Source organism: Enhydra lutris, unplaced genomic scaffold (assembly GCF_002288905.1).
Source record: "Enhydra lutris kenyoni isolate GAN:26980312 unplaced genomic scaffold, ASM228890v2 scaffoldscaffold55, whole genome shotgun sequence".
Classification (NCBI taxonomy): Eukaryota; Metazoa; Chordata; class Mammalia; order Carnivora; family Mustelidae; genus Enhydra; species Enhydra lutris.
In genome coordinates this window covers 10454417-10475972 of record NW_019154139.1, presented here as the reverse complement: position 1 = coordinate 10475972, position 21556 = coordinate 10454417, and the positions used below count along the sequence as shown (strand labels likewise).

The 21556-nt window shown below is 61.8% G+C and overlaps 1 protein-coding gene across 3 annotated transcripts; it reads left to right on the top strand.

Annotated features, from left to right (window-relative positions):
- The first annotated feature begins 244 nt into the window (after positions 1-244).
- Positions 245-18925, top strand: LOC111157508 (golgi associated, gamma adaptin ear containing, ARF binding protein 1). Of its 3 annotated transcripts, none has more exons than XM_022518971.1 (17): positions 245-599; positions 4358-4442; positions 5632-5707; positions 6714-6812; positions 7791-7914; positions 8331-8431; positions 9095-9175; positions 10205-10345; positions 10430-10511; positions 11635-11742; positions 12493-12645; positions 15182-15246; positions 15688-15846; positions 16310-16499; positions 17287-17456; positions 17708-17818; positions 17906-18925. In XM_022518971.1, exons 1-17 carry the CDS (start codon positions 557-559, stop codon positions 18014-18016), a joined length of 1899 nt encoding a protein of 632 aa, XP_022374679.1. In that variant the 5' UTR covers positions 245-556; the 3' UTR covers positions 18017-18925. The 3 variants fall into 3 exon arrangements, with proteins under 3 accessions (XP_022374679.1, XP_022374678.1, XP_022374680.1); XM_022518970.1 differs by having other exon boundaries at positions 15688-15854; positions 16306-16499; XM_022518972.1 differs by lacking the exons at positions 11635-11742; positions 12493-12645 and having other exon boundaries at positions 15688-15854; positions 16306-16499.
- Positions 18926-21556: the final 2631 nt, after the last annotated feature.

Sequence of the window (21556 nt, the reverse complement as noted above, 5' to 3'; positions counted from 1 at the left end):
ATAAAAAGTGCTTAGAACAACGCCTGGAACACTGTAAGCCCGCAACAAACTTTGACTTGTCATTTTCGCCGCGACCAACGTACGTCATTGCCCTTTTAAGGACCCCTCCCACTTTCGCAGCTAAGCGGAAATAGCCCCTCAGGGTTCCGGAAGTGACCTCAGAGCCCCTCAGAAACATGGCCGCGGAGAGTTCTTCCGGAAGCGGTCACGGGCATCTACGTGACGCACAACGAGTTACAGCGTCCCGTGAGGTTTCCATGGTAGAGCTCTCGGCCCCAAGTCCCTGCGCTTCCTCTTCGGCTTGAGCGCCCTGAACGGGAAGGCAGGCGCCCCGTCCCTCCCGCGCCGTAGACTCCACCCGGGGGGAGGAGTTGGGAGAGCTGGTGACGCTCTAGGCGAGCTCATTCGCGTCTCTATGGTGCTCAGCTCTCCTGTGCGCCGCTCCCGCGCGTCGGGGCGGACGTTGCCCTTTTAATCGGCAGAGGGCGGTGCCGAGGAGGTCCCGCGAGAGCAGCTGGGGGCGGGGGGCGGTGCCGAGGCTGGGGGCCCGTGGCGGATGGAGCCCGCGATGGAGCCGGAGACTCTGGAGGCGCGAATCAGTGAGTGTCCGGGAGGGGCGCGGGCCGGACCGGAACCGGAACCGGGGGCACGAGGCGGGCCCCTTCCCGGCGGGGGCGGGGTACGCAGCGCCCCCTCCCCACGCTCCGCCTCCGGCCCAGGAGAGGCGGTCCCGGGAGCCGGTTCCTCCGACCCTGGGGTGAAAGAAGACCCCACTGGCAGCGCGGGCCCGCGGTGGGAGCGGGCACCGCCCACCCATCCGATCTGTGGGCCGCGACCCTCGGGGAGGAGTGAGCTGCGCCCAGAACCCCCAGGACGGAGACAGTAGTGTCGAAGCCCCTGAGGCCCAGACTTCTCCACCGAGGGTCGGACCCCCAAGTCTTTCCTTTAGGCCCGGGAGGGGGAAAGCCAGCGGCTTTAGGGCTGCACAATAGCGGCCCTAGGGCTGCATCTCCCCGAGGGAGGGACCCTACTCTGTCTGGGCCCCAGGTCCTCCACTCTCTGGCCCTGCATGGCATGATTCCCTCCTATCCGTTCCTTGATCCTGGAGCTCCTCTCAGATTTGCTCGTTTCCTCGCTCAGGAAGGGAGGACTCACTGGCCCATCAGATCCTCCAAGCTCTGGCCACACAGTGAGAAACCCTTAAACCACACAGGCTTAGGAGGGTCCCATTTGAGACTTCAGAAGTAATGTCAAGTTCTCTGTCACTACCCTCAGCCCAGCTCCTCAGGTTCTGTACCTCCACCCGAGACCCCATTCCCAGCCCTTGCTGACCTTCCTGCAGCAGCCCCTGAACGCTTTTCTGTGTGTGTCCTCAGGCAATGGTTCCTACGAGTCAGACCTCCTATCCCATATTGCTGATGGAGCTCCTCGGCTCTCGCAGCCCCACGCTGGACTCTCCCTGGGCTAATGACAGCTCCCTCCCAGGTCTCTTCTCTCCTTGGTCCACGTCAATGTCAGGGCCTCAGGGACCCCTTGGTCATCTACCTTCAGCTCAGCTCCTTGGCCCTTGGCACACCAGGGAGCTGTGCAGGGTGATTTGCGGTCACAGTCAGCCCTTTTTGAGCCAGTCTTGAGCAGAATTGAACCCTGAGGTTGGCCCTAGAACCACAGCTTTTCCAGGCATGTTTCAGAGTCAGTCTAGTCAGTGGAGGGGGATGGCGTGGAAAGGAAGCACTAGGTGGCCCTCGAGACTGTTCCAGAATTCCACAAGTGTCCAGGTCCCAGCAGCAGCTTGGGAGGATGAGCAGGGCCCTGGCTAACAGATCTGACAAACCTCAGGACTGAGCTGAAGGCGACACAAAGCACTGTCAGGTTTAACAACATGGGGATTTTCTGAGAGTCCCAAGTCTCATCTGAGAAACAGGAGTCAGGACACCTGGGTTTGGCAGTAGGCTGGATTTTCTTTCAATAGACTGAGGCTACAATCATTCTCTGTTTTTCTGCCCCTTTGTGCCCCACCAAAATTATAAGCTCTTCCCTCGGGAGTGGTTTGGAGGTAAAGAGTAGTTTCTGGTAGATAAATGATGATACTGTCTCCACTGTGGAGTGACAGGGTAGAGTCGTGCCCTATTGTGAAAGACTTCCCTCTTGCCCTCCCTGGGGGTTCTCCCTTGCTTCCTGCCGGGGAAAGTGCTCCCCTCAGGTGGTGGTAAGAGGGCTAGGGGTTGAGGGCCCAGGCCACAGAGGTTGGTCAGGCCTCCTTGGACCCAGCGGTTCTCACTCTGAGCCAGATGCAGGGGAGAAAGCTAATGTCTCGTGATGCCCTTGCTTCTTCCTCACTGGCTTCTGACTCAGGAACAGTTTCTAGAATTAGCTTCTCTGTCCTCACTCAGACTCATGTGTCCGGTGCTTGTACAGGACTTCCCGTTTTAGGGTCTCCCTGCCAGACGTCATTGAGAGGGCAAGACCCAGTCCCATTCTATCTTTCTAACTCCAGACAAGTGTGCCCCAGCCTCTGGCCACACTGGGGGACTAGAAGGCAGAGTAGATGGCCACACTTTCCCTTGGTTGGGGGTGGGGGAAAGAGCGTCTATTCCTGGATCCCTGGGCGGTCAGCAGGGTCTTTGTCTCCCTGAGGGACTAGAGGGCTCTGCAGGACTCCTGGAGCAGAGATTTGTACCCAGAGAGAAAATGTTTCATTCAGATCTCTGCTCTGCTGTGCCTCCTCTGAGAGCTCTCCCCGAGACAGCAGCAGCCCCCCTCCCAATGAAGACACCTTCTATACGTTCTCCTTGTTTTCATTTTCTTTATGATGCTTCACAGCAGCATGCAGTGACCTGTTTATTTGTTTGTCTGAGTCGTTGGCGTTTCTCTTGCTGGGCTCTGAGCTCCGGGAGGGCAGGAATTTTGTCTTTTTCACCTGTGTGGCCCGGCTCTCAGAATCTCTCTTGAATCAATAGGACTGGACTAAATAAATGACCGCCAGGCCCTGGGGTCCCGGAGCTCCGGGCCTCCCGCCACAGCATAGAACCCAAGTGGGCAGGCGCTACCCGCTGGGTCCCCAGCCTCCTGCCATCCACAGATCCTTCTCTGTCGCACCTGCTAGGCTGTGTTCCCTCCACACCCCGGCTCAGTGTCAGGCTTGGGCAGAAGAGGCCAGGACAGGGAGAAGCTTAGAGACAGGCTTCTGGGAAGGCGATAAGGATCCGGCTCTGGCTGTCGCCACGGCCCCACCTTACGTCAGGAGTTTTGTCCTCTAAGTCAGTCTACGTTTCACTCCAGCTTTACAAATGGAGAAACAGAGGTTCAGGGAGGTTATGTTAGCTACTTGATTGTTTTCTAACCAGCGCTGGGTGTCAGGGAGGTGACTGTCTGGCCTGGTGTGTCACCCCCTCCTGTAGGCCTGTACCCTTTCCTGGCCACTACCTGTACCTAGGTTCAGACTCCCCCAGACCCTGCGCCCACCTGCCGGCAGCTGAGCCCTCCTTCATTCATTCGTTTGCGGAGGGGAAACGGGCATGTGCCCAAGAGGCTGGGATGCCGCGCAACAGCAGGCTTGGGCCCTCTGATGAAGGTCAGAGCTGAGGTACACACGAGAAAGAGCTGATCCGGCCATGCCCCCCTGGGCAAGAGCCTGAGTTAGGGAAGACTTCGTGGAGGAGGTGATACCTGAGCCGCACTCCTTACCAAGGTCCTTCATGCCCTGCTCTGTGCCCAGGGATCCACATCTCACCTCCGCCCACACAGCCCTCCTGCTATCCCCAGCCGGGTTAACTCCTGCATGAGTGTTGCCTCTTCCAGGCAGCCTCCCTGGCCCCAGGCCAACTGAGTCAGTCCCCTGCTCGTGGCTCCCTCACCTCCCTTTTTTAACATAGTGTTGAGAACCTAGCTTCCCTTGGCCCACTTCCCAGCCACACGGCTCCTTGAGAGCAGAACTATGGCTTTTTTTTTTTTTTTTCTTACCTCTGGATCTGAGTGTGTAAATTCCATGAGAATTGTGAGGACACTTTCTGAAGCAGAATCAGAGGAGGTGCAGGCAGGCAGACGGGCATGCAGCTGCGGAGATGGGAGCCCTGGGGAGCGGGGCAACCACCCCAAACACCATCTTTACAAGTAGGGCTCTCCCAGGCAAGGCCACAAGGGGAAGCCCATGTACGGGAGCTCATCTGTCCACTGATCCAGCCGAAAGATAATCACTCAGGTCTTGAAGCTGTTGGGCCAGGAAGTCAAGGGGAGTCTTTTTGTTTGCTCAGTCCTCTCCCCATCCCCTACCGGCCAACCTTGCTGCCGGAGTAGGGAGCGGGAGAGGCAGGAACCCTTTCGCCAGGCCGTGGGGGCCCTCTCTCTCCTCCTGCAGACAGAGCCACCAACCCCCTGAACAAGGAGCTGAATTGGGCTAGCATCAACGGCTTCTGCGAGCAGCTTAACGAGGACTTTGAGGGGTAGGTGGCCTCCTCTTTTGCTCACGTACTCAACAGAATCCACTGTGCGCCTGCATGCCCACTCCACACCCTGGCCTAGGGCGGAGACTTGAGTGGGTTGCGACCCCATTTTCATTCTCAACGAGCTCACAAACTGATGATGGCACCACTACCGTAAGGCGCGTCACCTGTAAACTGGGCCTCGCTGAACCCATCGTACAGGTGAAGAAGCTGAGGCCCAGGGGACTCGGGGGTTCCCCACAAAGAAAGTGGTAGTCCTGGGCTTAATTAAGCCCAGGCCCGCCTGAGCCCTAGCCAGTGTTTTGTTGGGACATGCTCCCCAGCTGGGAGGAGGCCAGCGGGCCCTCTGCTCAAGGGAGAGCGAGAACCACCAGCATTAGAATTAGTGCTTGTCATTAATGCACATATGGGGCTTGGTGCAGACAGGGCCTAGAGTGGCAGGTAGCATGGGTGGCTTTGCTAGCAGGATCCCCAGGTGGTGCTCAAGTCTGGGGAGCACAGCACGCCACCGTGCAGGCGCTGTGCTCTGGGAGGCCGTGCATACAGCGTGATGGGCGCAACCCGGAGTCTAGCTGCTGGGGTGCGAGTCCTGTCCCTCTGTCAGCTGAGTCAGCCAGGCAAGCTTCCATTTTTTCTGTTGTAAAATGGGGGCGAGAGGGCTGTCGACTCTGAAGGGCCCCACTGAAGGCTGTGCATGGAAAGGCGTCTGGGGTGCTTCATCCATTCTAAGCACTCTGTCTAAGTTCAGTGTCACGGTCACCAGTGATGGGTCTTTTGTGATCTAGTAGATGGTATCACCACCTCCACTGTGAGCTGCTTTGCCTTCTCCCAGCAGAATGTCCCAGGGAGCTCTGTCTGCCCGCCTTTCATAGTCCATTGTCATGGTATACTCCCAGACCAGGCCCTTGGAGGCCGTGGCCCCCTGTCCCGCTCACAGTGCTCAGTGAAGCCAGCTAAGGGTCTGAGCTGATGCCTTTTGAAGGTCCCCGGCTCTGCATCCTTGCTTGGTCCTGCCCTGTCAGGCCGCCATCTCTGGCCCCATCAGACCAGAAAAGAAGCTGGGCCTTTGCATCTCCCTGCCCCGCTGAAGCGGCCAGGGGCTGCGGTCCCAGCTGGGTGGTGTGGCAGCCCTCCCCTGGGGCGCCTCGGACGCTGGCCATTTGGGATCTGTGCCGTTCCTCCTGTCCAGGCCTCCACTTGCCACACGGCTGTTGGCTCACAAGATCCAGTCCCCGCAGGAGTGGGAGGCGATCCAAGCCCTGACGGTGAGAAGGGGAGAGAGGGTGCCATCTGGGCCCCAACCATGGGGATGGCACCCGGGGAGGCCAAGACTGAGGTTGGTTTGGGGTCCCGACAGGCTCTTCTTTAGAACCCAAAGGAGTGGTGCCAGAATGGCCTAGACTGGGAGTCTGGGCCAGCCCCTGGGGGCCCGTGGCCTCCTGCGCCAGCCCCTGCACAGTTAGGCTTCTTGTGGGGGGAAAGGCCCTAGGATCATCTGGCCTGGGGGTTCCCTGCTCCATCCGCGTATCAGATCTCCAGGAGGCTGGGCGCATGCTGAACGAGGGCTGCACCCCAGGCTCGCTGAACCTGAACTCCTTCAGTATCTGCTCCCAGGAATCCGCATGTTCATAAAGGTCCCAGGAGCAGTGAGCGGCCCGCGGAGCCCATCAGGGGTCTCCAGACCCAGGACGGTGCTGCCCTTCCCGTGACGGTTTGAGTGCTGATGCCGGGCTCAGGCCAGAGCTTTCAAAGCTGTATCAGCGGAAGACTGGGTGGGGGGGGGTGCGCTGTGGCCCCCAGGCACGGGCCACACAGCAACCCACTGTAGAGCATGGCTGACCTCGGCCAGTAAACAGTTTTTCTTTTCATAGTTGCGTCTTTGTTTCGATGGGATGGGTTTTCAGATACATCCTAGTCCTCTGAGGGCACAGGTGTGTGCGATAAGGCGAAGTAGATGGTGCCTGTTGAACTTTTTAAAAATCATCAAAGAAAAATCACAGGCAAATCATTTACAAGCAGTGCTGCTCTGTGGCCAGGCTAACGCGGGGCTCCCCCAGCACTGCCAGTTGGGTATCGCCAGCCCTCGAGGGCGCCTGCTCACCTTGAGGTGTAGCAGTCAGGCTCGGGGCTCTGACCCTCAGAGTCCTCTGGTCCTCGGGAGTCCTTCCCCCCTATCTTCCAAATGCCCACCCCTGAGCTTCTGGCCCTGGCCAAGGTGTGAGGGGAGGCTGTCTCCTCTGACTTCCCTCCCTGGGATCCCCCCCAACCCAGGTTCTGGAAACATGCATGAAGAGCTGCGGCAAAAGGTTCCATGACGAGGTGGGCAAGTTCCGCTTTCTCAACGAGCTCATCAAGGTCGTGTCTCCCAAGGTGGGTGCTCTGAGCCCCAGTTCAGGCCTGCACTGTCGCTTGGGGGAGTTGGGGAAGGAGGATCCCTGCTCGGCCCCCGTTAGAAGTCTGGCACAAACACTTCACAGCGAAGTCCGGGGCAGCCTGGGGTCTGGGACGGGGGCTTCCGGGCCACCTGCTGGCCAGCGGCTCTGGACCTGCTCACAGATGGGGCTGCCCAGGCTTAGTGAGGGGTGACTGCAGGGCGTGCACACAGCTCGGCCACCCCGGCTCCGCTCTCTCCCCACAGACCTGACTGCAGTGCCCCCCCCCCAAGGCTCTATTGGAGGGTCTCCCTGTCCCCACCTCAGGATGCTGAGGCCCCACACCTAAGTGGGGGAGCTGCTGATGGGCCCAGCCCCAGCCTTGGCCTGGGGGGGGTCCTCCCATAGGACATGCACCTGTTTGAGGCCCCTTGGATGAGACACCAGTCCTTTGGCCCTTCCTTCTCTCATACGGCCCTCTCTTGACCAGAGCAGCTGAATGTCCCCGCCAGCCCCGAGTTCTTTTCCCACAAGGCGACTGGTGTGAGAGCCAGCAGCCACAGCCTAGTCTGCTGCTAAGAGACTGGGGGTGGGACCCGCTGAGCGGTGCCACACCGCCCCTTCCCTGGCCCGCCCCCAGCCAGGCGGCTCCTCCTTCCCGAGGTCTCAGGGTTAAGCCCTAGACGAGCTGGCCTCGGGCACTGGGCTCCGCGCCTTCCCTGGGTCAGCCCTTCATCCTCGCCATGGTGCTGCTGCTGTCATCCCTGCTTAACAGGTGGGCCGGCGGCGCTCGGAGGTGAGCTCAGTGTGCACGGGACACGGGGCCACTCGGGGGCGGGTAGGGAATGCCAGGGCCCTGCAGGCTGAGCTTTCCGGAGGGAGTCCTGGGGAGGCGGCCAGCTCAGGCCGGGGGTTGGGGCCGCAGCGATCGGGGCCGGACGATGGCAGCAGCCTCCTCTCCCCTCGGTCTCTGAAGTACCTGGGCTCGAGGACGTCAGAGAAGGTGAAGAACAAAATCTTGGAGCTCCTCTACAGCTGGACGGTCGGCCTGCCCGAGGAGGTGAAAATCGCCGAGGCCTACCAGATGCTGAAGAAGCAGGGTGAGGGCCCGAGGGCCGGGTGTGGGCAGTGCCTCCACCCCTCCTCCCCGAGCTGGGGCTTCTGGCAGCTTCTGGCAGTGAGGTCATGGGGCTCTCCTTTACCTTTTCAAGAACCTTTAGCTAGTGGGGCCTTTCTATGGCTCTGTCTGAAGCTAGGTTGGGTGGAGGGAAGGTGAGTTTGGGTCAGACTTCTCCTCAGAGAGTGGCCCCCACAGAGTGGCCTCAAAATATGTCTGCCTAGACTCCGCCACGCAGTTCGACACTGTAGTTCCGAAGCCAGCCCTGGCCCACTAGAGTCCAGAGCCGGCATGGGCATGCTGGAGAAAGACCCTTCCGGCCCTCCCCTGCCCCACCTTCCCATCCCCCACCCTGGCCCAAGGCCTTTTTCACAGCCTTCCCACCACCGTCTACTCCAGGGATTGTGAAGTCCGACCCGAAGCTTCCAGATGATGCCACCTTTCCTCTTCCTCCTCCACGACCCAAGAATGTGATCTTCGAAGACGAGGAGAAATCCAAGGTGCAGCTCCAGGGGCGGGTAGGAGGGGTACAGGAGGACCTTCGGGGCCTACGGGTTCTGAGCTCCAGGCGCTGGCTGCCCCGCCCCAAAGCAGGGGCTCATGAGGGTCCCGGTCATCGTAGTGGGTGACAGGAAGGTCGGTGAAGCACTTCTGTGCACTAAGCACGTCCCACCCAGAGTCCTAGCGTTCAGTAGACACAAGCGCATGTCTGGTGTCCCTGGGATTAGTTTGAGGGCATTTCATAGGTTGAGCAGGAGTTTGCATATTTTCGTCTTCAGTCCTTGTGATGATAATTTTACTAACTTCTGTTAAAGAAGTATGTGCTCATGGGTGAGAAACTAAACACTATGGAGGAGGTAAGATAAAAAGCAGATATCTATCTAGTCCTGACCTAGAGAGTAAGCACTGTTGAGTTCCTGGTACATCCTTCCAGAAGATTCTCTGGTTAGAATAACATAACATTCTGTACCATCTGTCGAGGATTTTCTTGGGGAGTATTCACGTGCAGTGTTTCAGTGCTCCCCAGTTAGGCTTCGGTAGATGCTCACTGTCTCACGGAGAGCTTAGTATGTACCCCACATCCCTCACCGAGGACATGGGGAGCCGGGATATGATCCTAGGCCCAGTACTGATGTCCCAGGTGTGCCCCTCTGTCCCTGCAGATGCTGGCCCGCTTGCTGAAGAGCTCCCACCCCGAGGACCTCCGAGCAGCCAACAAACTCATCAAGGAGATGGTGCAGGAGGTGATCGCGAAGCCCACAGTGCGGGGAGGAGGAAGAGGCGGGATTTGAGCTGGGCCACTGAGGGGGGTTGTGTATGTGCATATGAGAGCCCTATGGTGGCCCCGTAAAGGGCTGTGCCAGCCAAGAAAGAGCTTACTGGGGGAGCCCAGTGGGCAGAGCCAGGACCCATGTGGAGGGAGAACTTCCTAGCAGCCGAGCTAGCCTGCTCTAGTTGGGCTTCTGGGAGGCTGACGGCCTCTTCCATAAGAGGTAGAAATAAATGAGGCCTCTCTGTATTTAAGGTACTTCTGTACATATATTTATCAAGAGAGAGAGAAGTGTGCGTGTTTAAGTTCTAAGTGAGTGTACGGACGCTGTGGGTTTACACTGAAACTTTTTGTGTGGACGAGGGCAGGTCATCAGAGCTTATGGTCTGGAGACCCACAGGGCAGGAGTCCCAGGCTGTCTCTCAAGGGCCAGCTATGCACCCTGACAGTGCAGCAGAATGCCGGGGCGGCCCCCCGCAAGGAGGGTGACTATGGCACAGCATAGCACGAGCCCACCTTCCATCCCTCAAGGAAGGAGCTTATATAGTCAGCACAGGGGGCCTGGGGTGGGAGGTTCCCTGTCCTAGCTTCTGGTTGTACTGGGTGGCCACAGAGGCCCCCATTCTCTCTTAAGTGTAGGCACCTCCTTTCAAAGGACAAACGCAAGGAGAGCAAGGGTCACGGAGAGCCACACGTGTGGTCTGCAGCTCTGGTCCTCCAGAAGCACCTGGGCCAGATTCCTGAGTGATCCTGGAGGTGGTGTCTGAGGGCCCCAACCGTTCTGACAGCCTCATGCGGAGGCCGGGGGCCAGGGGCCGTCGGCAGGACGAGAGGAAGTGAGCATAGGGTTGGCAGAGGACTTCTTGGTCTAGAGTGCCCTGTGGTGGGCACGAGCCCCGTGAGCAGGGCCACAGCAAGCCAGTGCGAACTCTGTAGAGTGCTGTGGACGGTGCCTGGCTCAGAGCCGGCGTGACCTGGGCTCCCTGGGCGGCGGCCTCCCTAGGACCAGAAGCGGATGGAGAAGATCTCAAAGCGGGTGAGCGCCATTGAGGAGGTCAACAACAACGTGAAGCTGCTGACCGAGATGGTGATGAGCCACAGCCAGGGCGGGGCCTCAGCCCGCAGCAGCGAGGACCTCATGAAGGTGCGTCTCCTCTGCCCAACCCCTGCCCTCTCTGGGCCCCTGCCGGCCTGACCGCCCCCCCCCCCCCCAACCCTACTGCCCCAGGAGCTGTACCAGCGCTGTGAGCGGATGCGGCCAACGCTCTTCCGACTGGCCAGTGACACAGAAGACAATGACGAGGCCTTAGGTGAGCCCCTGGCTGAGTGGTCCTGTTCCTCTGCCTCCTTCCCTCTCCTTTCCCAGGCCTTGTTAAGTATCTGCAGTTGGTGGGAGCTGCCACCAGGGGGCCCCCTTCTCCAGCCCCGACCTTGGGTTCCTCCACATTGAGGAGAAAGCCGAGAGCAGGGGCTGATAGGGTGACAGGAGAGGGGGCCAAGTCCCTCCTCAGGCATTTCATGTGCTGCTCCTGAGCTGAACAGCCTGGAATGGGGAGAAGGGACTGGCCCAGGTCACCGAGCCTGACAGTGGCGGAGCCAGGGTATGCCGGGGGCTCTCCCCAGACACTGCCTCCCTGGTAAGGGCCAGAAGCTGAGCACAGATCCCACAGACCAGAGCAGTTCCAGAGCTGGGCACCGTGACTGCTGCCAGGGCCACGTATCAGGTTCTCGTCCTTATTCTCTGCTGCCGTGTCAGCCAGAGTCTCTGGGGTCACAGTCTGGGTACCATCTCAGCCCCCGATTCCTTGGAAGCCCACTGAGGGCCTCCCTGTGCCAAGTGCCTGGTCCCTGCCCATGGGACTTGCTGCCCGGACCCCTCTGAGCCCGGCCCCTGAGGGCGTGATGTTGGTACGGGCCTAGTCTATGCTGGATGCTATTCTAGTCCCTGGGGACGTGGTGTGCTTAAAATGGACCAAAGCCACATCCTCAGCAGAGCACGTAGCCTAAGGAGAGGGGACGGACAAGAAACCAAGGCCGTGAACATGGTTGTTTCTCAGGTGGTCATTAGGGACCCAAAGACCAGCCAGCAGGGAGGGGACAGAGTGGGGCGTGGTGAGGAAAGGCCTCCTGCGGGGACTTAGCATGAAGACCTGAAGGCAGGCAGGAAGGAAGCCACGCAGAGATGCAGGGACAACCGGGCAGCAGAGCCAGTGCCAAGACCTAGAGGCCAGAGCGTGCTGTCATGGTCTGGGCAGCAGGGACACTGGACAAGGGGAGGTGGCAGAGGGTCCGAGTGAGCAGAGCCGTTGGGATGCTCCCGGCCCCACCCCCTCACACCCTCACAGGAGGGTTCGGATGGACGCAGGGTGTTCTTCTCCCCCGAGAGGCCCCCACCTTCCTTCAGCCTAGTCTCTCTCCTCCTGCCTGTACCAGCCGAGATCCTGCAGGCCAACGACAACCTCACCCAGGTGATCAACCTGTACAAGCAGCTGGTGAGGGGCGAGGAGGTGAACGGTGATGCGGCAGCCGGCTCCCTGCCTGGTGAGCAGGTGGCAGGGGAGCCCAGGAGGGGCCTGGCAGCTGGAGCGGTGCAGAGCCCAGAGGGGAAGCGCAGGTTCTAGAGCCTAGGGCTGGGACTGCCGGGGTGACCCTGCCCCCTTAAGATGGGGAAGGCCCCTAGGGAGAGAGCTGGGGGGAGTCTGTGCCCAGGCTGCAGCTGTGGAGGGGAGGAAGTGTGGACATGAGGCAGAGGGGGTTGGGAGCCAGGTTTTGGCAAGGATGGGCAGAAGAGGAAGACCTGTCTTTCATTTGATAAATCTGGTACCTGTTGTGCAGGGCTGGATGGCGCCCTCCAGGCCTAGTCACTTCTCAAAAGGTGGTTGGTGGGAGGGGATGACACACACAAGTTGCGGGCTCAGCTCCAGTCAGGGTGAAGGGACAGCCATGGGGGCCCACAGAGGTTAGAATAGGCCCTGTTGGGGCGGGGGAGGGGCGGGGGGGGCACCACACAGAAGCAGCAGAGTTTAAGCGAGATCTCAAAGGATGGGAGGCCATTGGCCAAGTAGAGGGAAGGAGGAAATAGGTTCTGAACAGAAGGAACACCGTGGGCTAGACAGAGGGCCTAGTGGCAAATTTGGGAGCCAGGGCAGTGTGGCCAAGGAGGGGAAGGAAGCAGGAGGGCTGTGAGGGGAAGCGGTGCGGCTTGCTACATCCCCGCCCCCCGCAGGCACCTTGGCTTCCAAGAGCCTTACTGTCCTTCATCCCGGTCGCGCCTGACTCCTTTCCCCACAGGGAGCACCTCAGCCCTGCTGGACCTCTCTGGCCTGGATCTCCCTCCTGCGGGCACCACCTACCCTTCCATGCCCACCCGCCCTGCTGACCTGGCCAGCCCCGAGCAGCCTAGCACCTCAGTTTCCCTGCTTGACGATGAGCTCATGTCTCTGGGTGAGGAGGAGGTGGGGCCTGGAGGAGGGCGGGGCGGCTGCAGGAGTGGGTGAGGCCTCTGGAGGCTGGGGTGGGGGTTAGGCCCATTTCACGGCTGAGGAGGCTGAGGCTCAGGGAGGTTAGAGAGTTGGCACACGTTCTCAGTCCGTGGGTGAGGCCAGCCAGCCTCTAAACCCAGCTCTGGTGAGCCTGCCACAGCTGGGCTCCGGTGGCCCGTGGGAAACCAGCGGGACTTCCCTGCAGCGGGTTAGAGCCGAGAAGGGGGCGCAGGCTGGCAGCAGACCCGTGGGGAAGAGGGGGAGCCGTGGCTGGCCCTGCCGCATCGGAGCCTCAGGCACCTCGTGCCCCAAGCTGGTCCTGGACCACAGGCCAGGCGCAGGGCTCCAGGGCCCACGGGGAACCGGGTGTACTCCTGGGGAAGACGGTTGTCAGGAGTCTAGCTTTCTGGTGCAGCGGCCCCATCTGAGGGCTTGGAAGTGGAGGACGGTAGTGACAGCCTGAAGTTATTAAAGGCGGAGAGAGCTTGAGCTCTGTCAAAAGAATCTGGAAGGTTTTGCTGGAGAACCGACTTGGAAGGCAGGAGTCAGACTGTGTTCTCTTGAGCCAAGTCTGAGGTTAAAAACCAGCCTGACGGACCGGAAAAAGTGCTCATGTGCCGGGGTCCTGGGCAGGGGACTGGGCAAGGGGTTTCCCTAACCACTGCTACCGCAGGGTTGTATCACAGATCACCATCCACAGGAGCGGGGGCCGCCGACATCCCCGCTTCACGGTTACGGAAGCAAGGCTTAGGAAGGCAGGGTGACTTGCCCTAAGGGGGGCGCGCAGGTTAGAACGAGGCGCTCTGATCCTGAGGCCTCTCTCCGAGCCTCTCTGCTGCTTGAACTCACCTCCTCGGCCAGGAAAGGGACATAAGGACTTGGAATGGGACACGAGGGAGAGGGGACAATGGACCACCAGCAGACGCCCTGCCTAAGAGGGTCTGACCACAGGATGTCCAGGCTCAGGTAGCCCAGCAGGGCCGGCACCCAGTAGCCGGTGCCCCACTGGGAGGTTGGAGAGTGGGGCCCAGCCCCCCGGCGACCAGCAGGGACTGAGCTGCCACCTCATGAGAGGCAAGGTGTGCCTGGTACTTCCTGTCCAGCCGCTAAGCGGCTGCAGCAGAGCCCTGAGCCTCCAGCTTCCGTTCGTTTCTACTCAAAGACAGAGAAAATGTGGGAACAGGAACCGCAAGTGCCAGGGCTGCACCCGCCCGGCTTGGCGGAATAGAGGAAGCCCCAGGACCACAGAGGGGGCTTGTCCTAAACGGTTCTTTGTGGCAGGAAGGGTGAGGGCTGGGGGCAGGGGAAGCCACGCGGACTTCCCGCCCGCCGCGGAGGGTGTCCCGGCCCTGCTCAGGCACTTCCTCTGAAGGGCTGGTTTGTCATGGTCCCTCGTGCAGACGCTGTTGTCAGCTTGGTTTTATAGATGAGGTGCAGGAAGGTTGTCACCAGCCCGAGGTCACACAGCCGAGTGGCCAGGCTGCGTTCAAACCCCTATAAGGAGGTTACAAACTCCGTTCAGGCCCCGATGCTGCCCCTTGCCGGCCGCGTGGTCTGGGGCAGATTCCCTGACCCCTCTCGGCATCCGTTTCCTCAGCCCGGAAAGAGGGATGACATCTCTACACTGGCTTCCATGGTTGTTCGAGGAGTCAGTGAGCCCCATGCCTGAGGAGCCTGACATATCAGGGGCCGGGGGTACGCGTGGGAAATGTTAGCGGCCACCCCCGTGTCGTCCCGGTTCTCAGGGCAGTGCGCCCGGAGGAGACCAGTCCTGCGCCAGGCTGCAGCTCGCTCCTGCAGGATTTGCTAGAAACAGGATGACTTGTCTTCCCTAGGTAAAGCCTGGGGTGACCCTGGCGGAGGTTAGACTGATGGGTGGCCTGCCGCACGGCAAGCCAGCGAGCAGAGCCATGCGGAGGGCCGCCGGCTCCCCTCAGCCCCAGCCAGCCTGCGCTGTGGGCATGGGCCAGGGCAGAGAGGGCCTGTAGGGTCTGCGCCAGCTCCGCCGGCCAGCGTGCACGTGGGGACACCACAGCCCAGCCAAGGGGGCTGTTCGGAGTCTGGGGCACCGCCTGCCCCCCAGCCCGGATGCTCAGAGGCCATTGTGGGGGGTGGGGGAGTGCAGAATGGTGCCTCCTGTCCGTAGCTCCTCACCTGGTATCCCCCACCCTGCCTCCCTCCCCACCACCCCTGGGCTGTCAGCTGCCAGCTCGCTTTGAAGACAGAATTCTGGGCTCCAGTGGTGGAGGTAGCTTTAGAGTGCAGGCACGGAAGCATGAAGGGTTGTGGGGAATGGGCCTTCGGGCTCTCTGGTTTCTGCTTCTGCTCTGCCACTGGTTCCCTCTAAAAGTGGGTTCTCCCCTTTGAGCTAAGCCTCTGGGGGGGAATGCAGGGGGCAGGCAGGCGCCAGCGACCCCCAGGCCAGCACGCAGCACCCCCAGCTCCCGTGCTTCCACTCGGGAATCTGCCTCCTTCACCTCCGTCTCGCTTCCTTGCAGGACTCAGCGACCCCACACCTCCTCCAGGCCCAAGCTTGGATGGTGCCGGATGGAACAGCTTCCAGGTAGGAGGGCCAGGAACCAGCCTGAGCCATCCCAGGGGGAGGATGGCTGGGCCAGGCAGCGTGCAGGGGGCAGTGAGGAGGGAGGACCATGTGGGGGCCCTGGGCTAAGGCACCGTGCGCAGGTGGTGGAGGGCCAGCGTGCTCTCCTCGCCCCCGCACCCTCTCCCTGTGTCTCCCTGTTCCGTTGTGATGGGGTTCCCCATTCTTTTTCTCTTGGGGGCGACTTTAAGTTCCTTGGAATGTGATGGTTTCTAGAGTAGAAGCCCGGATCAGGCCAGCCCACAAGAGGGGTGCGGGCCAGCGGGAATGTTGTCCCCTTCCGTTCTGCTGCTTCCCTGGATATCACCTGCCTGGTGGAGGAGGGGCCTCAGGGCGGTTCCGGTGACTGCTCCTTCTCCAGCACAGCTCTACCCGTCTGCACGCTTTGTATATGCCCAACAGTCCTCCGATGGCGCAGAACCCCCAGCCCCGCCTCGGGTCCCCAACACGGACAGCCAGCCCTCTGCGCAGACGCCCCTGCCAGCGAGCAGTGGTCTGGACGACCTGGATCTCCTGGGGAAGACCCTCCTGCAGCAGTCACTGCCCCCAGAGTCCCAGCAAGTGCGGTGGTGAGCGCCGCCCCCCCCGGGCTGACGTGGGGTGGGAGTCGCACCCATCCCGTCCCCCACCCACCCCCACGGGTGGCAGCTTCAGGGCTCTCCCAGGCCTAGCAGGGGGAGACCCGGTGCCTGCGTGCTCCTGCGAGCAGCGGCTGCTGAAGGACCGCCATGTGCCTGGCTCTGTGCTGGGCTAGAGGAGGTGGTGGTGCCCAGGGTAGGTGCAGGGCCCCCGTCCCGTGGAGCACAGAGGTTATGGGAGAAGGGGGAGCTGCGCCCTACAGGGCAGGGGTGGTGGGCAGAAGAGCAAGAGCCGCCTGTTCCAAGGTGAGGAGACCAAGGCCCGAGAGACAGGAGGCGTCTGAGCTGGCCATTTGGGATGGTCAGGAAGCCCAGCCTTTCCTGTGCCCCTGATCTCTCAGCCCCCCAAGATTCACACCCCAATGCCACATCCCCCAACAAGGGAGAAGCAGCAGCCGGCCCCCCGGCTCACACTTCGGGACCTGCAGAATAAAAGCAACTGCAGCTCGCCCAGCTCCAGCGCCCCCGGCCTCCTCCACGCCGCCTCCCCTGAGCCCCCCGGGCCTCTGCAGCAGCCCGCGACGACTGATTTCTCACTGGCCAGCATCACTGTGCCCCTGGAGTCCATCAAACCCAGTGAGTGGGCCGGAGGCGCCGGCGGGTACGGGCTGAGCCAGGACCCCCTCGCCGTCCACTTGGGAGCTCTGGGCAAGGCCTTTACCCTTTTCGGGCCTCTGCTTTCTCATCTGTGCCAGAGTGAGGGTAGAGCGCTCCACAGAGCCCAGGCTCCCATAGGCAGGAGGACTTTTTTTGCTAGGGGTGCCTTCCCCAGAAAGGCAGGGCCAGGACAGAGAGGTTGGGGGTCTCTCCAAGATCGTGAAACTAAATGAGGCTCAAGCTGGAGGCCCACGCCTGAGCTGCCCCTGCCCGGGAGCAGGAGGGAGGCCAGCCCAGCTCAGTCCGCGAACAGACCGATGAAGACAGGCAGGTCTTCTCGGCCTTGTCCCTCTCGTGACTATACTATCACCAAGGGCCTCACCCCCAGTGTCCCCAAGAAGTGGGGAGTGGGAGCACCCTGAACAGCAGGGTGACCGTCCCGGGGTCGCGTGGTGAGAGCATGACCCCAGCTCACCCCTTGGCCTGCACTCCAGCATTGGGGGAGTCCCAGCTGTGACCCCGTCTGGGGTGGGTGTCCTGCCGCCACCAGCACAGTGAAAGTGTCCCTGCCCCAACTGGGTGCCAGTCTGCAGCTCCCGGCTGCCCTGCTACCCAGGGTCAAGGCGAGGACCTGAGCTCCCGGACCTGTCCACCCCCTCCCAGCAGCGCGGCGAGTGCCTGCGGGGACCCGGGTTGTGGGAGTGGGCTGGTCTCGCCGGGGCTCGGGCCTGGCACCACCCATCACCCCTACCTTTCCCCCTGCCAGGCAGCATCTTGCCAGTGACGGTGTATGACCAGCATGGCTTCCGGGTCCTCTTCCACTTTGCCCGAGACCCGCTGCCCGGGCGCTCGGACGTGCTGGTGGTGGTGGTTTCCATGCTGAGCACCGCCCCCCAGCCCATCCGCAATATCGTTTTCCAGTCAGCTGTCCCCAAGGTGACACACGCATGCCTCCCTCCTTTGGAGGCAGGGTGACTTGGGGCTGGAAGGGAGCCAGCTGGCGGGGCGGTGGGGGGGCAGGGGGCAGGGGGCAGGGTCCCTCTGGGAATTAGGGGATAGAAGGGAAGCAAAGGACAGAGCCCCAGGACCCCCAGAGGAGGAGCTGGCAGGCAGACTGAGCCCGGCCCATCAGGATGGGGCCAGGAAGCCAGGGCTAGCCGGGTGCCGTCCCGCCCTACGGTCTGCAGGTCATGAAAGTGAAGCTGCAGCCGCCCTCAGGCACGGAGCTGCCAGCATTTAACCCCATCGTCCACCCCTCAGCCATCACCCAGGTCCTGCTCCTTGCCAACCCCCAGAAGGTGAGGGGCCTGGCTGTGACAGCACACCGCTGTGGGGGTGGGGCGGCCTCTTCTCTCCCTCTGACTCTGCCTTCATCTCTGCCCCAGGAGAAGGTTCGGCTCCGCTACAAGCTTCTCTTCACCATGGGCGACCAGACCTACAACGAGATGGGGGATGTGGACCAGTTCCCCCCACCCGAGACCTGGGGGAGCCTCTAGAACAGGGAGGGGGCGGCGAGAGGAGAGGGCAGTGGGACCAGGCACCGTCTAGCCTGGGTGGGAGGCTGTGGTGGCCTAGGACACCCTTTATTCCCATGGCGAGATCCCTTGGGCCTGGTGCTTCTCCCCTCACCCCTGTGGCCCCCCTCCTTCCTCGTCCCCCTCCCCTGCGGAGCTGAACCCAGCAGGAGGCTGGGCCTGGGTTTTCACTTCTGGGGACCTTCGCCACAGCGGGGAGCCTGGAGCAGGGAGCAGCTGCGTGGCCCTGGAAGGACCTGGGGTCATGAGGGAGAAGCATGGCTGTCAGGTAGGGGCCAGGACCTCAGGCCCAGCCCCGACCCCAGCCCAGGGTGGGGTCATCCCCACCTTTCTCTTATGCCTTATGGGAAGGCCCAGCCATAACTCGGGGGGCCATGCTGGTGCAGGAACCAGCTCAGGTCTCCTCCATAGGAACCGGGTGACTGGGGGGGGTGATGCCTGCTCCCCCAGCTCTTTGCACTCTGTGGTATGTGGTTTGACTCTTTGCTTTTCTTTCTCAGTGGCCCTGTGGTCACCATCTCAGGAGGCCCAGTTGGGGGAGACCCACGTGGCCCCCACTCTTCATGGGGGTTTCACTCCACTCACCTGCCCCCTTTGCCGTCAGGCCTCCTGAGGAGCTGTGGGGGCTGTGGCTGCTGGCCCAGAGGTTGTGGCGGAGCCGGGTGCCACAGCTGGGGGCTCCAGGGCTCCCGGCCAAGGGAGGCCCTGCACTGGAGCTCCTCAGTGCATCTCCTTCAGTCGCCGGCCTCTGCTGGGGCCTCCCGTGGGTGCCTCCTCTCTGCCCATCCATCTGTCTGGGGGCCGAGTGGGGTCAGTGTGTGAGTGAGAGCAGGAGTATTTATGGAAATAAAAACGTCCTTTTTTCCTGTACCAGCTGCCCTCCTGGCCTTTCTGAGGTGGAGGGAGATGGGGGTCCAGGAGCTGGAGGGCCCTGGGACTGCCCCACAGGCTTCTCTGGCTCAGTCTTTGGAGCTCCAGACCCCCCCCCCCGTCTCCCCGCCCCCCATCACCCCTGAGCCCTTCACCGGAAGAGGCCCAGCTTGGGGGCCTGTGGTGGTGCTGAGTCAGTCACCAGAGAGGGCCCAGGGTTGCGGTGGGCCCAGAGCCGTCCCAGCTGGAAGTGAGTGGCCGCTCAGGCCTGCCAGGAGCCCCAGCTGCTGCAGATGCTGGGGGGGGGGCCCCCCCCCCCCCCCCGCCACCGGCTGCACACAACTTCCTCCTGCTGCTCTCAGCCCTCCAAACACGACTTCGTGGCGGCCCCAGAGGCCCTGCCTCGCCTTCTCCTCGCTTTCCCCAGACGCTGCTCCCGGGAAGCAGGGTGCTAACGGCAGCTCAGTTCTAGAGAGGCCTGGGGATGCCGCACTGGGCCCCCTGCCAGGCCCAGCTGCGGCTCGCTCACCCCCCCCCCCCCCCCCCCCCCGTGCTACCAGAGTCCTCTCTTCCCTGGGAGGCTCCAGTCCAGTCCCCGGAATCGGCTCAGCCTCTCAGCGGAGAGAGCAAGCCAACGAGGATCAGAGCAAGGGGCGGTTCGTCGGGGCGGGGGGCGGGGGGTGTCGCTGAGCCTTGTGGGGCCAGCCCTCCCGTGCTGCTCTGCAGGCGAGGCTTCCCCTCGAGCCTGGGCAAGGCTGCCCACCATTTCCCTTCCCAAGCAGATGATGGGGAGTCCTATATTTCAAAAACCAGTTTCACTTTGCCTTACTTGGTGTTTCCCGGGCTGAACCCCTTCCTGCAGACACCACTGGGACGTCTTCCCAGAGCCCAGCAGGCTCACTCTCTTCCATCCAGCCCGTGAGGAGGGCTGCCTCTCTGCCCCAGGTCTTGCTGGATGCGCGTGGGAGAGCTTCACGTCCCCGCAGAACCCCCACCCCCACCCCAGACACAGGCCTCCTGCAGTGACCCTTCCGGGTGCCCTGACCCCTGCACACCCCCAGCCACGTGGCTGGTTCCTGTAACCTTCCCTAAAAGGCCGGACTCCGCGCGGACACCTGTGATGTCCCCGAAAAGACTGTAGTAGGAAGGCTCTTGTAACTGAAATGAAACTCTGCTCCCGGCGCTCCTGCCCCGGGGTCCCGGAGTACCCGCTGGTGGGGGTGGGGATCTCGTGCGAACCGTGCTAGGGCTGCAGGGTGGGATGGGACTGTTCACAGCCTTGGGCTGGGAGTCTCTCTCCCAGTGGGGGCCCTGGCGCACTATGTGACTTTGAGCGAGGGGCTGCCTTTTCTCACCTTTGGGTTCCTTTTCGATAATGGGGAAGGACCCAGGGAGCTGTAAGGGCCCCTGAGGCTTTCTCGAAGAGCCCTTGAGCAAACTGCTTCCCCAAGGTGTTGGCCTGGAGTGACCCAAAGGTGACAGGGACAGGGATATCTTTTTCATCTTCCCGACCTCCCCCCTTCCCTTTTCCCTAGTCGGTCAGGCCGTCTGCCATGCTGCAGGGGCCTCTGAGTGGCCCGCATGAGAGGCAGGCCCCGTGGTCAGCTCAGAGGCTGGCATGGAACCCGTGAGCCGGGAGCTCAGCATGTCACATGGAGAGCCCGGAGGGATGTGGACCCAAGGGACCCGCCACGGGAGCCCCGCCACTGTCCGAGTGGCTGGGGTCTGATGATGGGAGATGGTCCTCAGCCTCCACTTCTGGAGGAGTCCGAACCAAGTAACATGTGTCTGTTCGGCCCGCAGTTGGGGGCACCGAGCAGCACACAGGAGACCCAGAGCCTCTGGAGCCCTCCGGCTGGAACGGAGAACAGGGAAGATGCATTCTCTTGTCTCTCGAAGGGTGACCCCCACCCCCCACACCAGGGGCAGTGGGACTTCCCAGACCCCGAAGCCACACTTCCACTTCTATTCCTGCGGCTGGAGGCTGCTGCTCGTTTGGGTTTCTCTTTTGGCAACCACAGCACACTGCTCCTCTGTTGGTGGCCACCACGGGCCACGGAGGGGCCGCCACCCGCTGGAGAGCCTGTCTCCACCGCAGTCCTGCTGCCCCTGCCCCCAGTCTCAGGCCAGGCGGAGGCCACAGGAGCTGGAGCCTGACCAAGGCCCGGCCTAGCCCTGTGGCAGGCCTGCTGCTCGAACCCTCCCCTTCCGTCCTCAAAGGCCTGCGGTGACGAGAAATGGAGGCTCTTGGAGCTTGTCAAGTGCCCAAGGACACATGTTAAGGCCGAGGCCAACCAGCAGTCCCACCAGGTGCCCCTCTGGCGGCATGTCGCCCCCCCATCTCCCGAGCCCCCTCTCCTTGGCCCTCCATGGGCTGCCCTCCCTTGGAGCCAGGGTTAGGGCTTGAGGGCATGGGCTCTCAAGGGCTGTCAGGACTGGGATGTCATGGCTCTGCCCCACCCAGGGTTTCCTTCTAGGAGAGCCCTTCTGGCTTGAGGAGGAGACAGGCAAGTTCTCAGAGCCCCAGAAATCACACCCCCATAGCTGGCTGCCCTGGGCAGCAACCTCTGCTCAGAGCTGGGCACCGAGAGGACCAGACCACAAACCAGTGACGCGTCCACAGTGCGACAT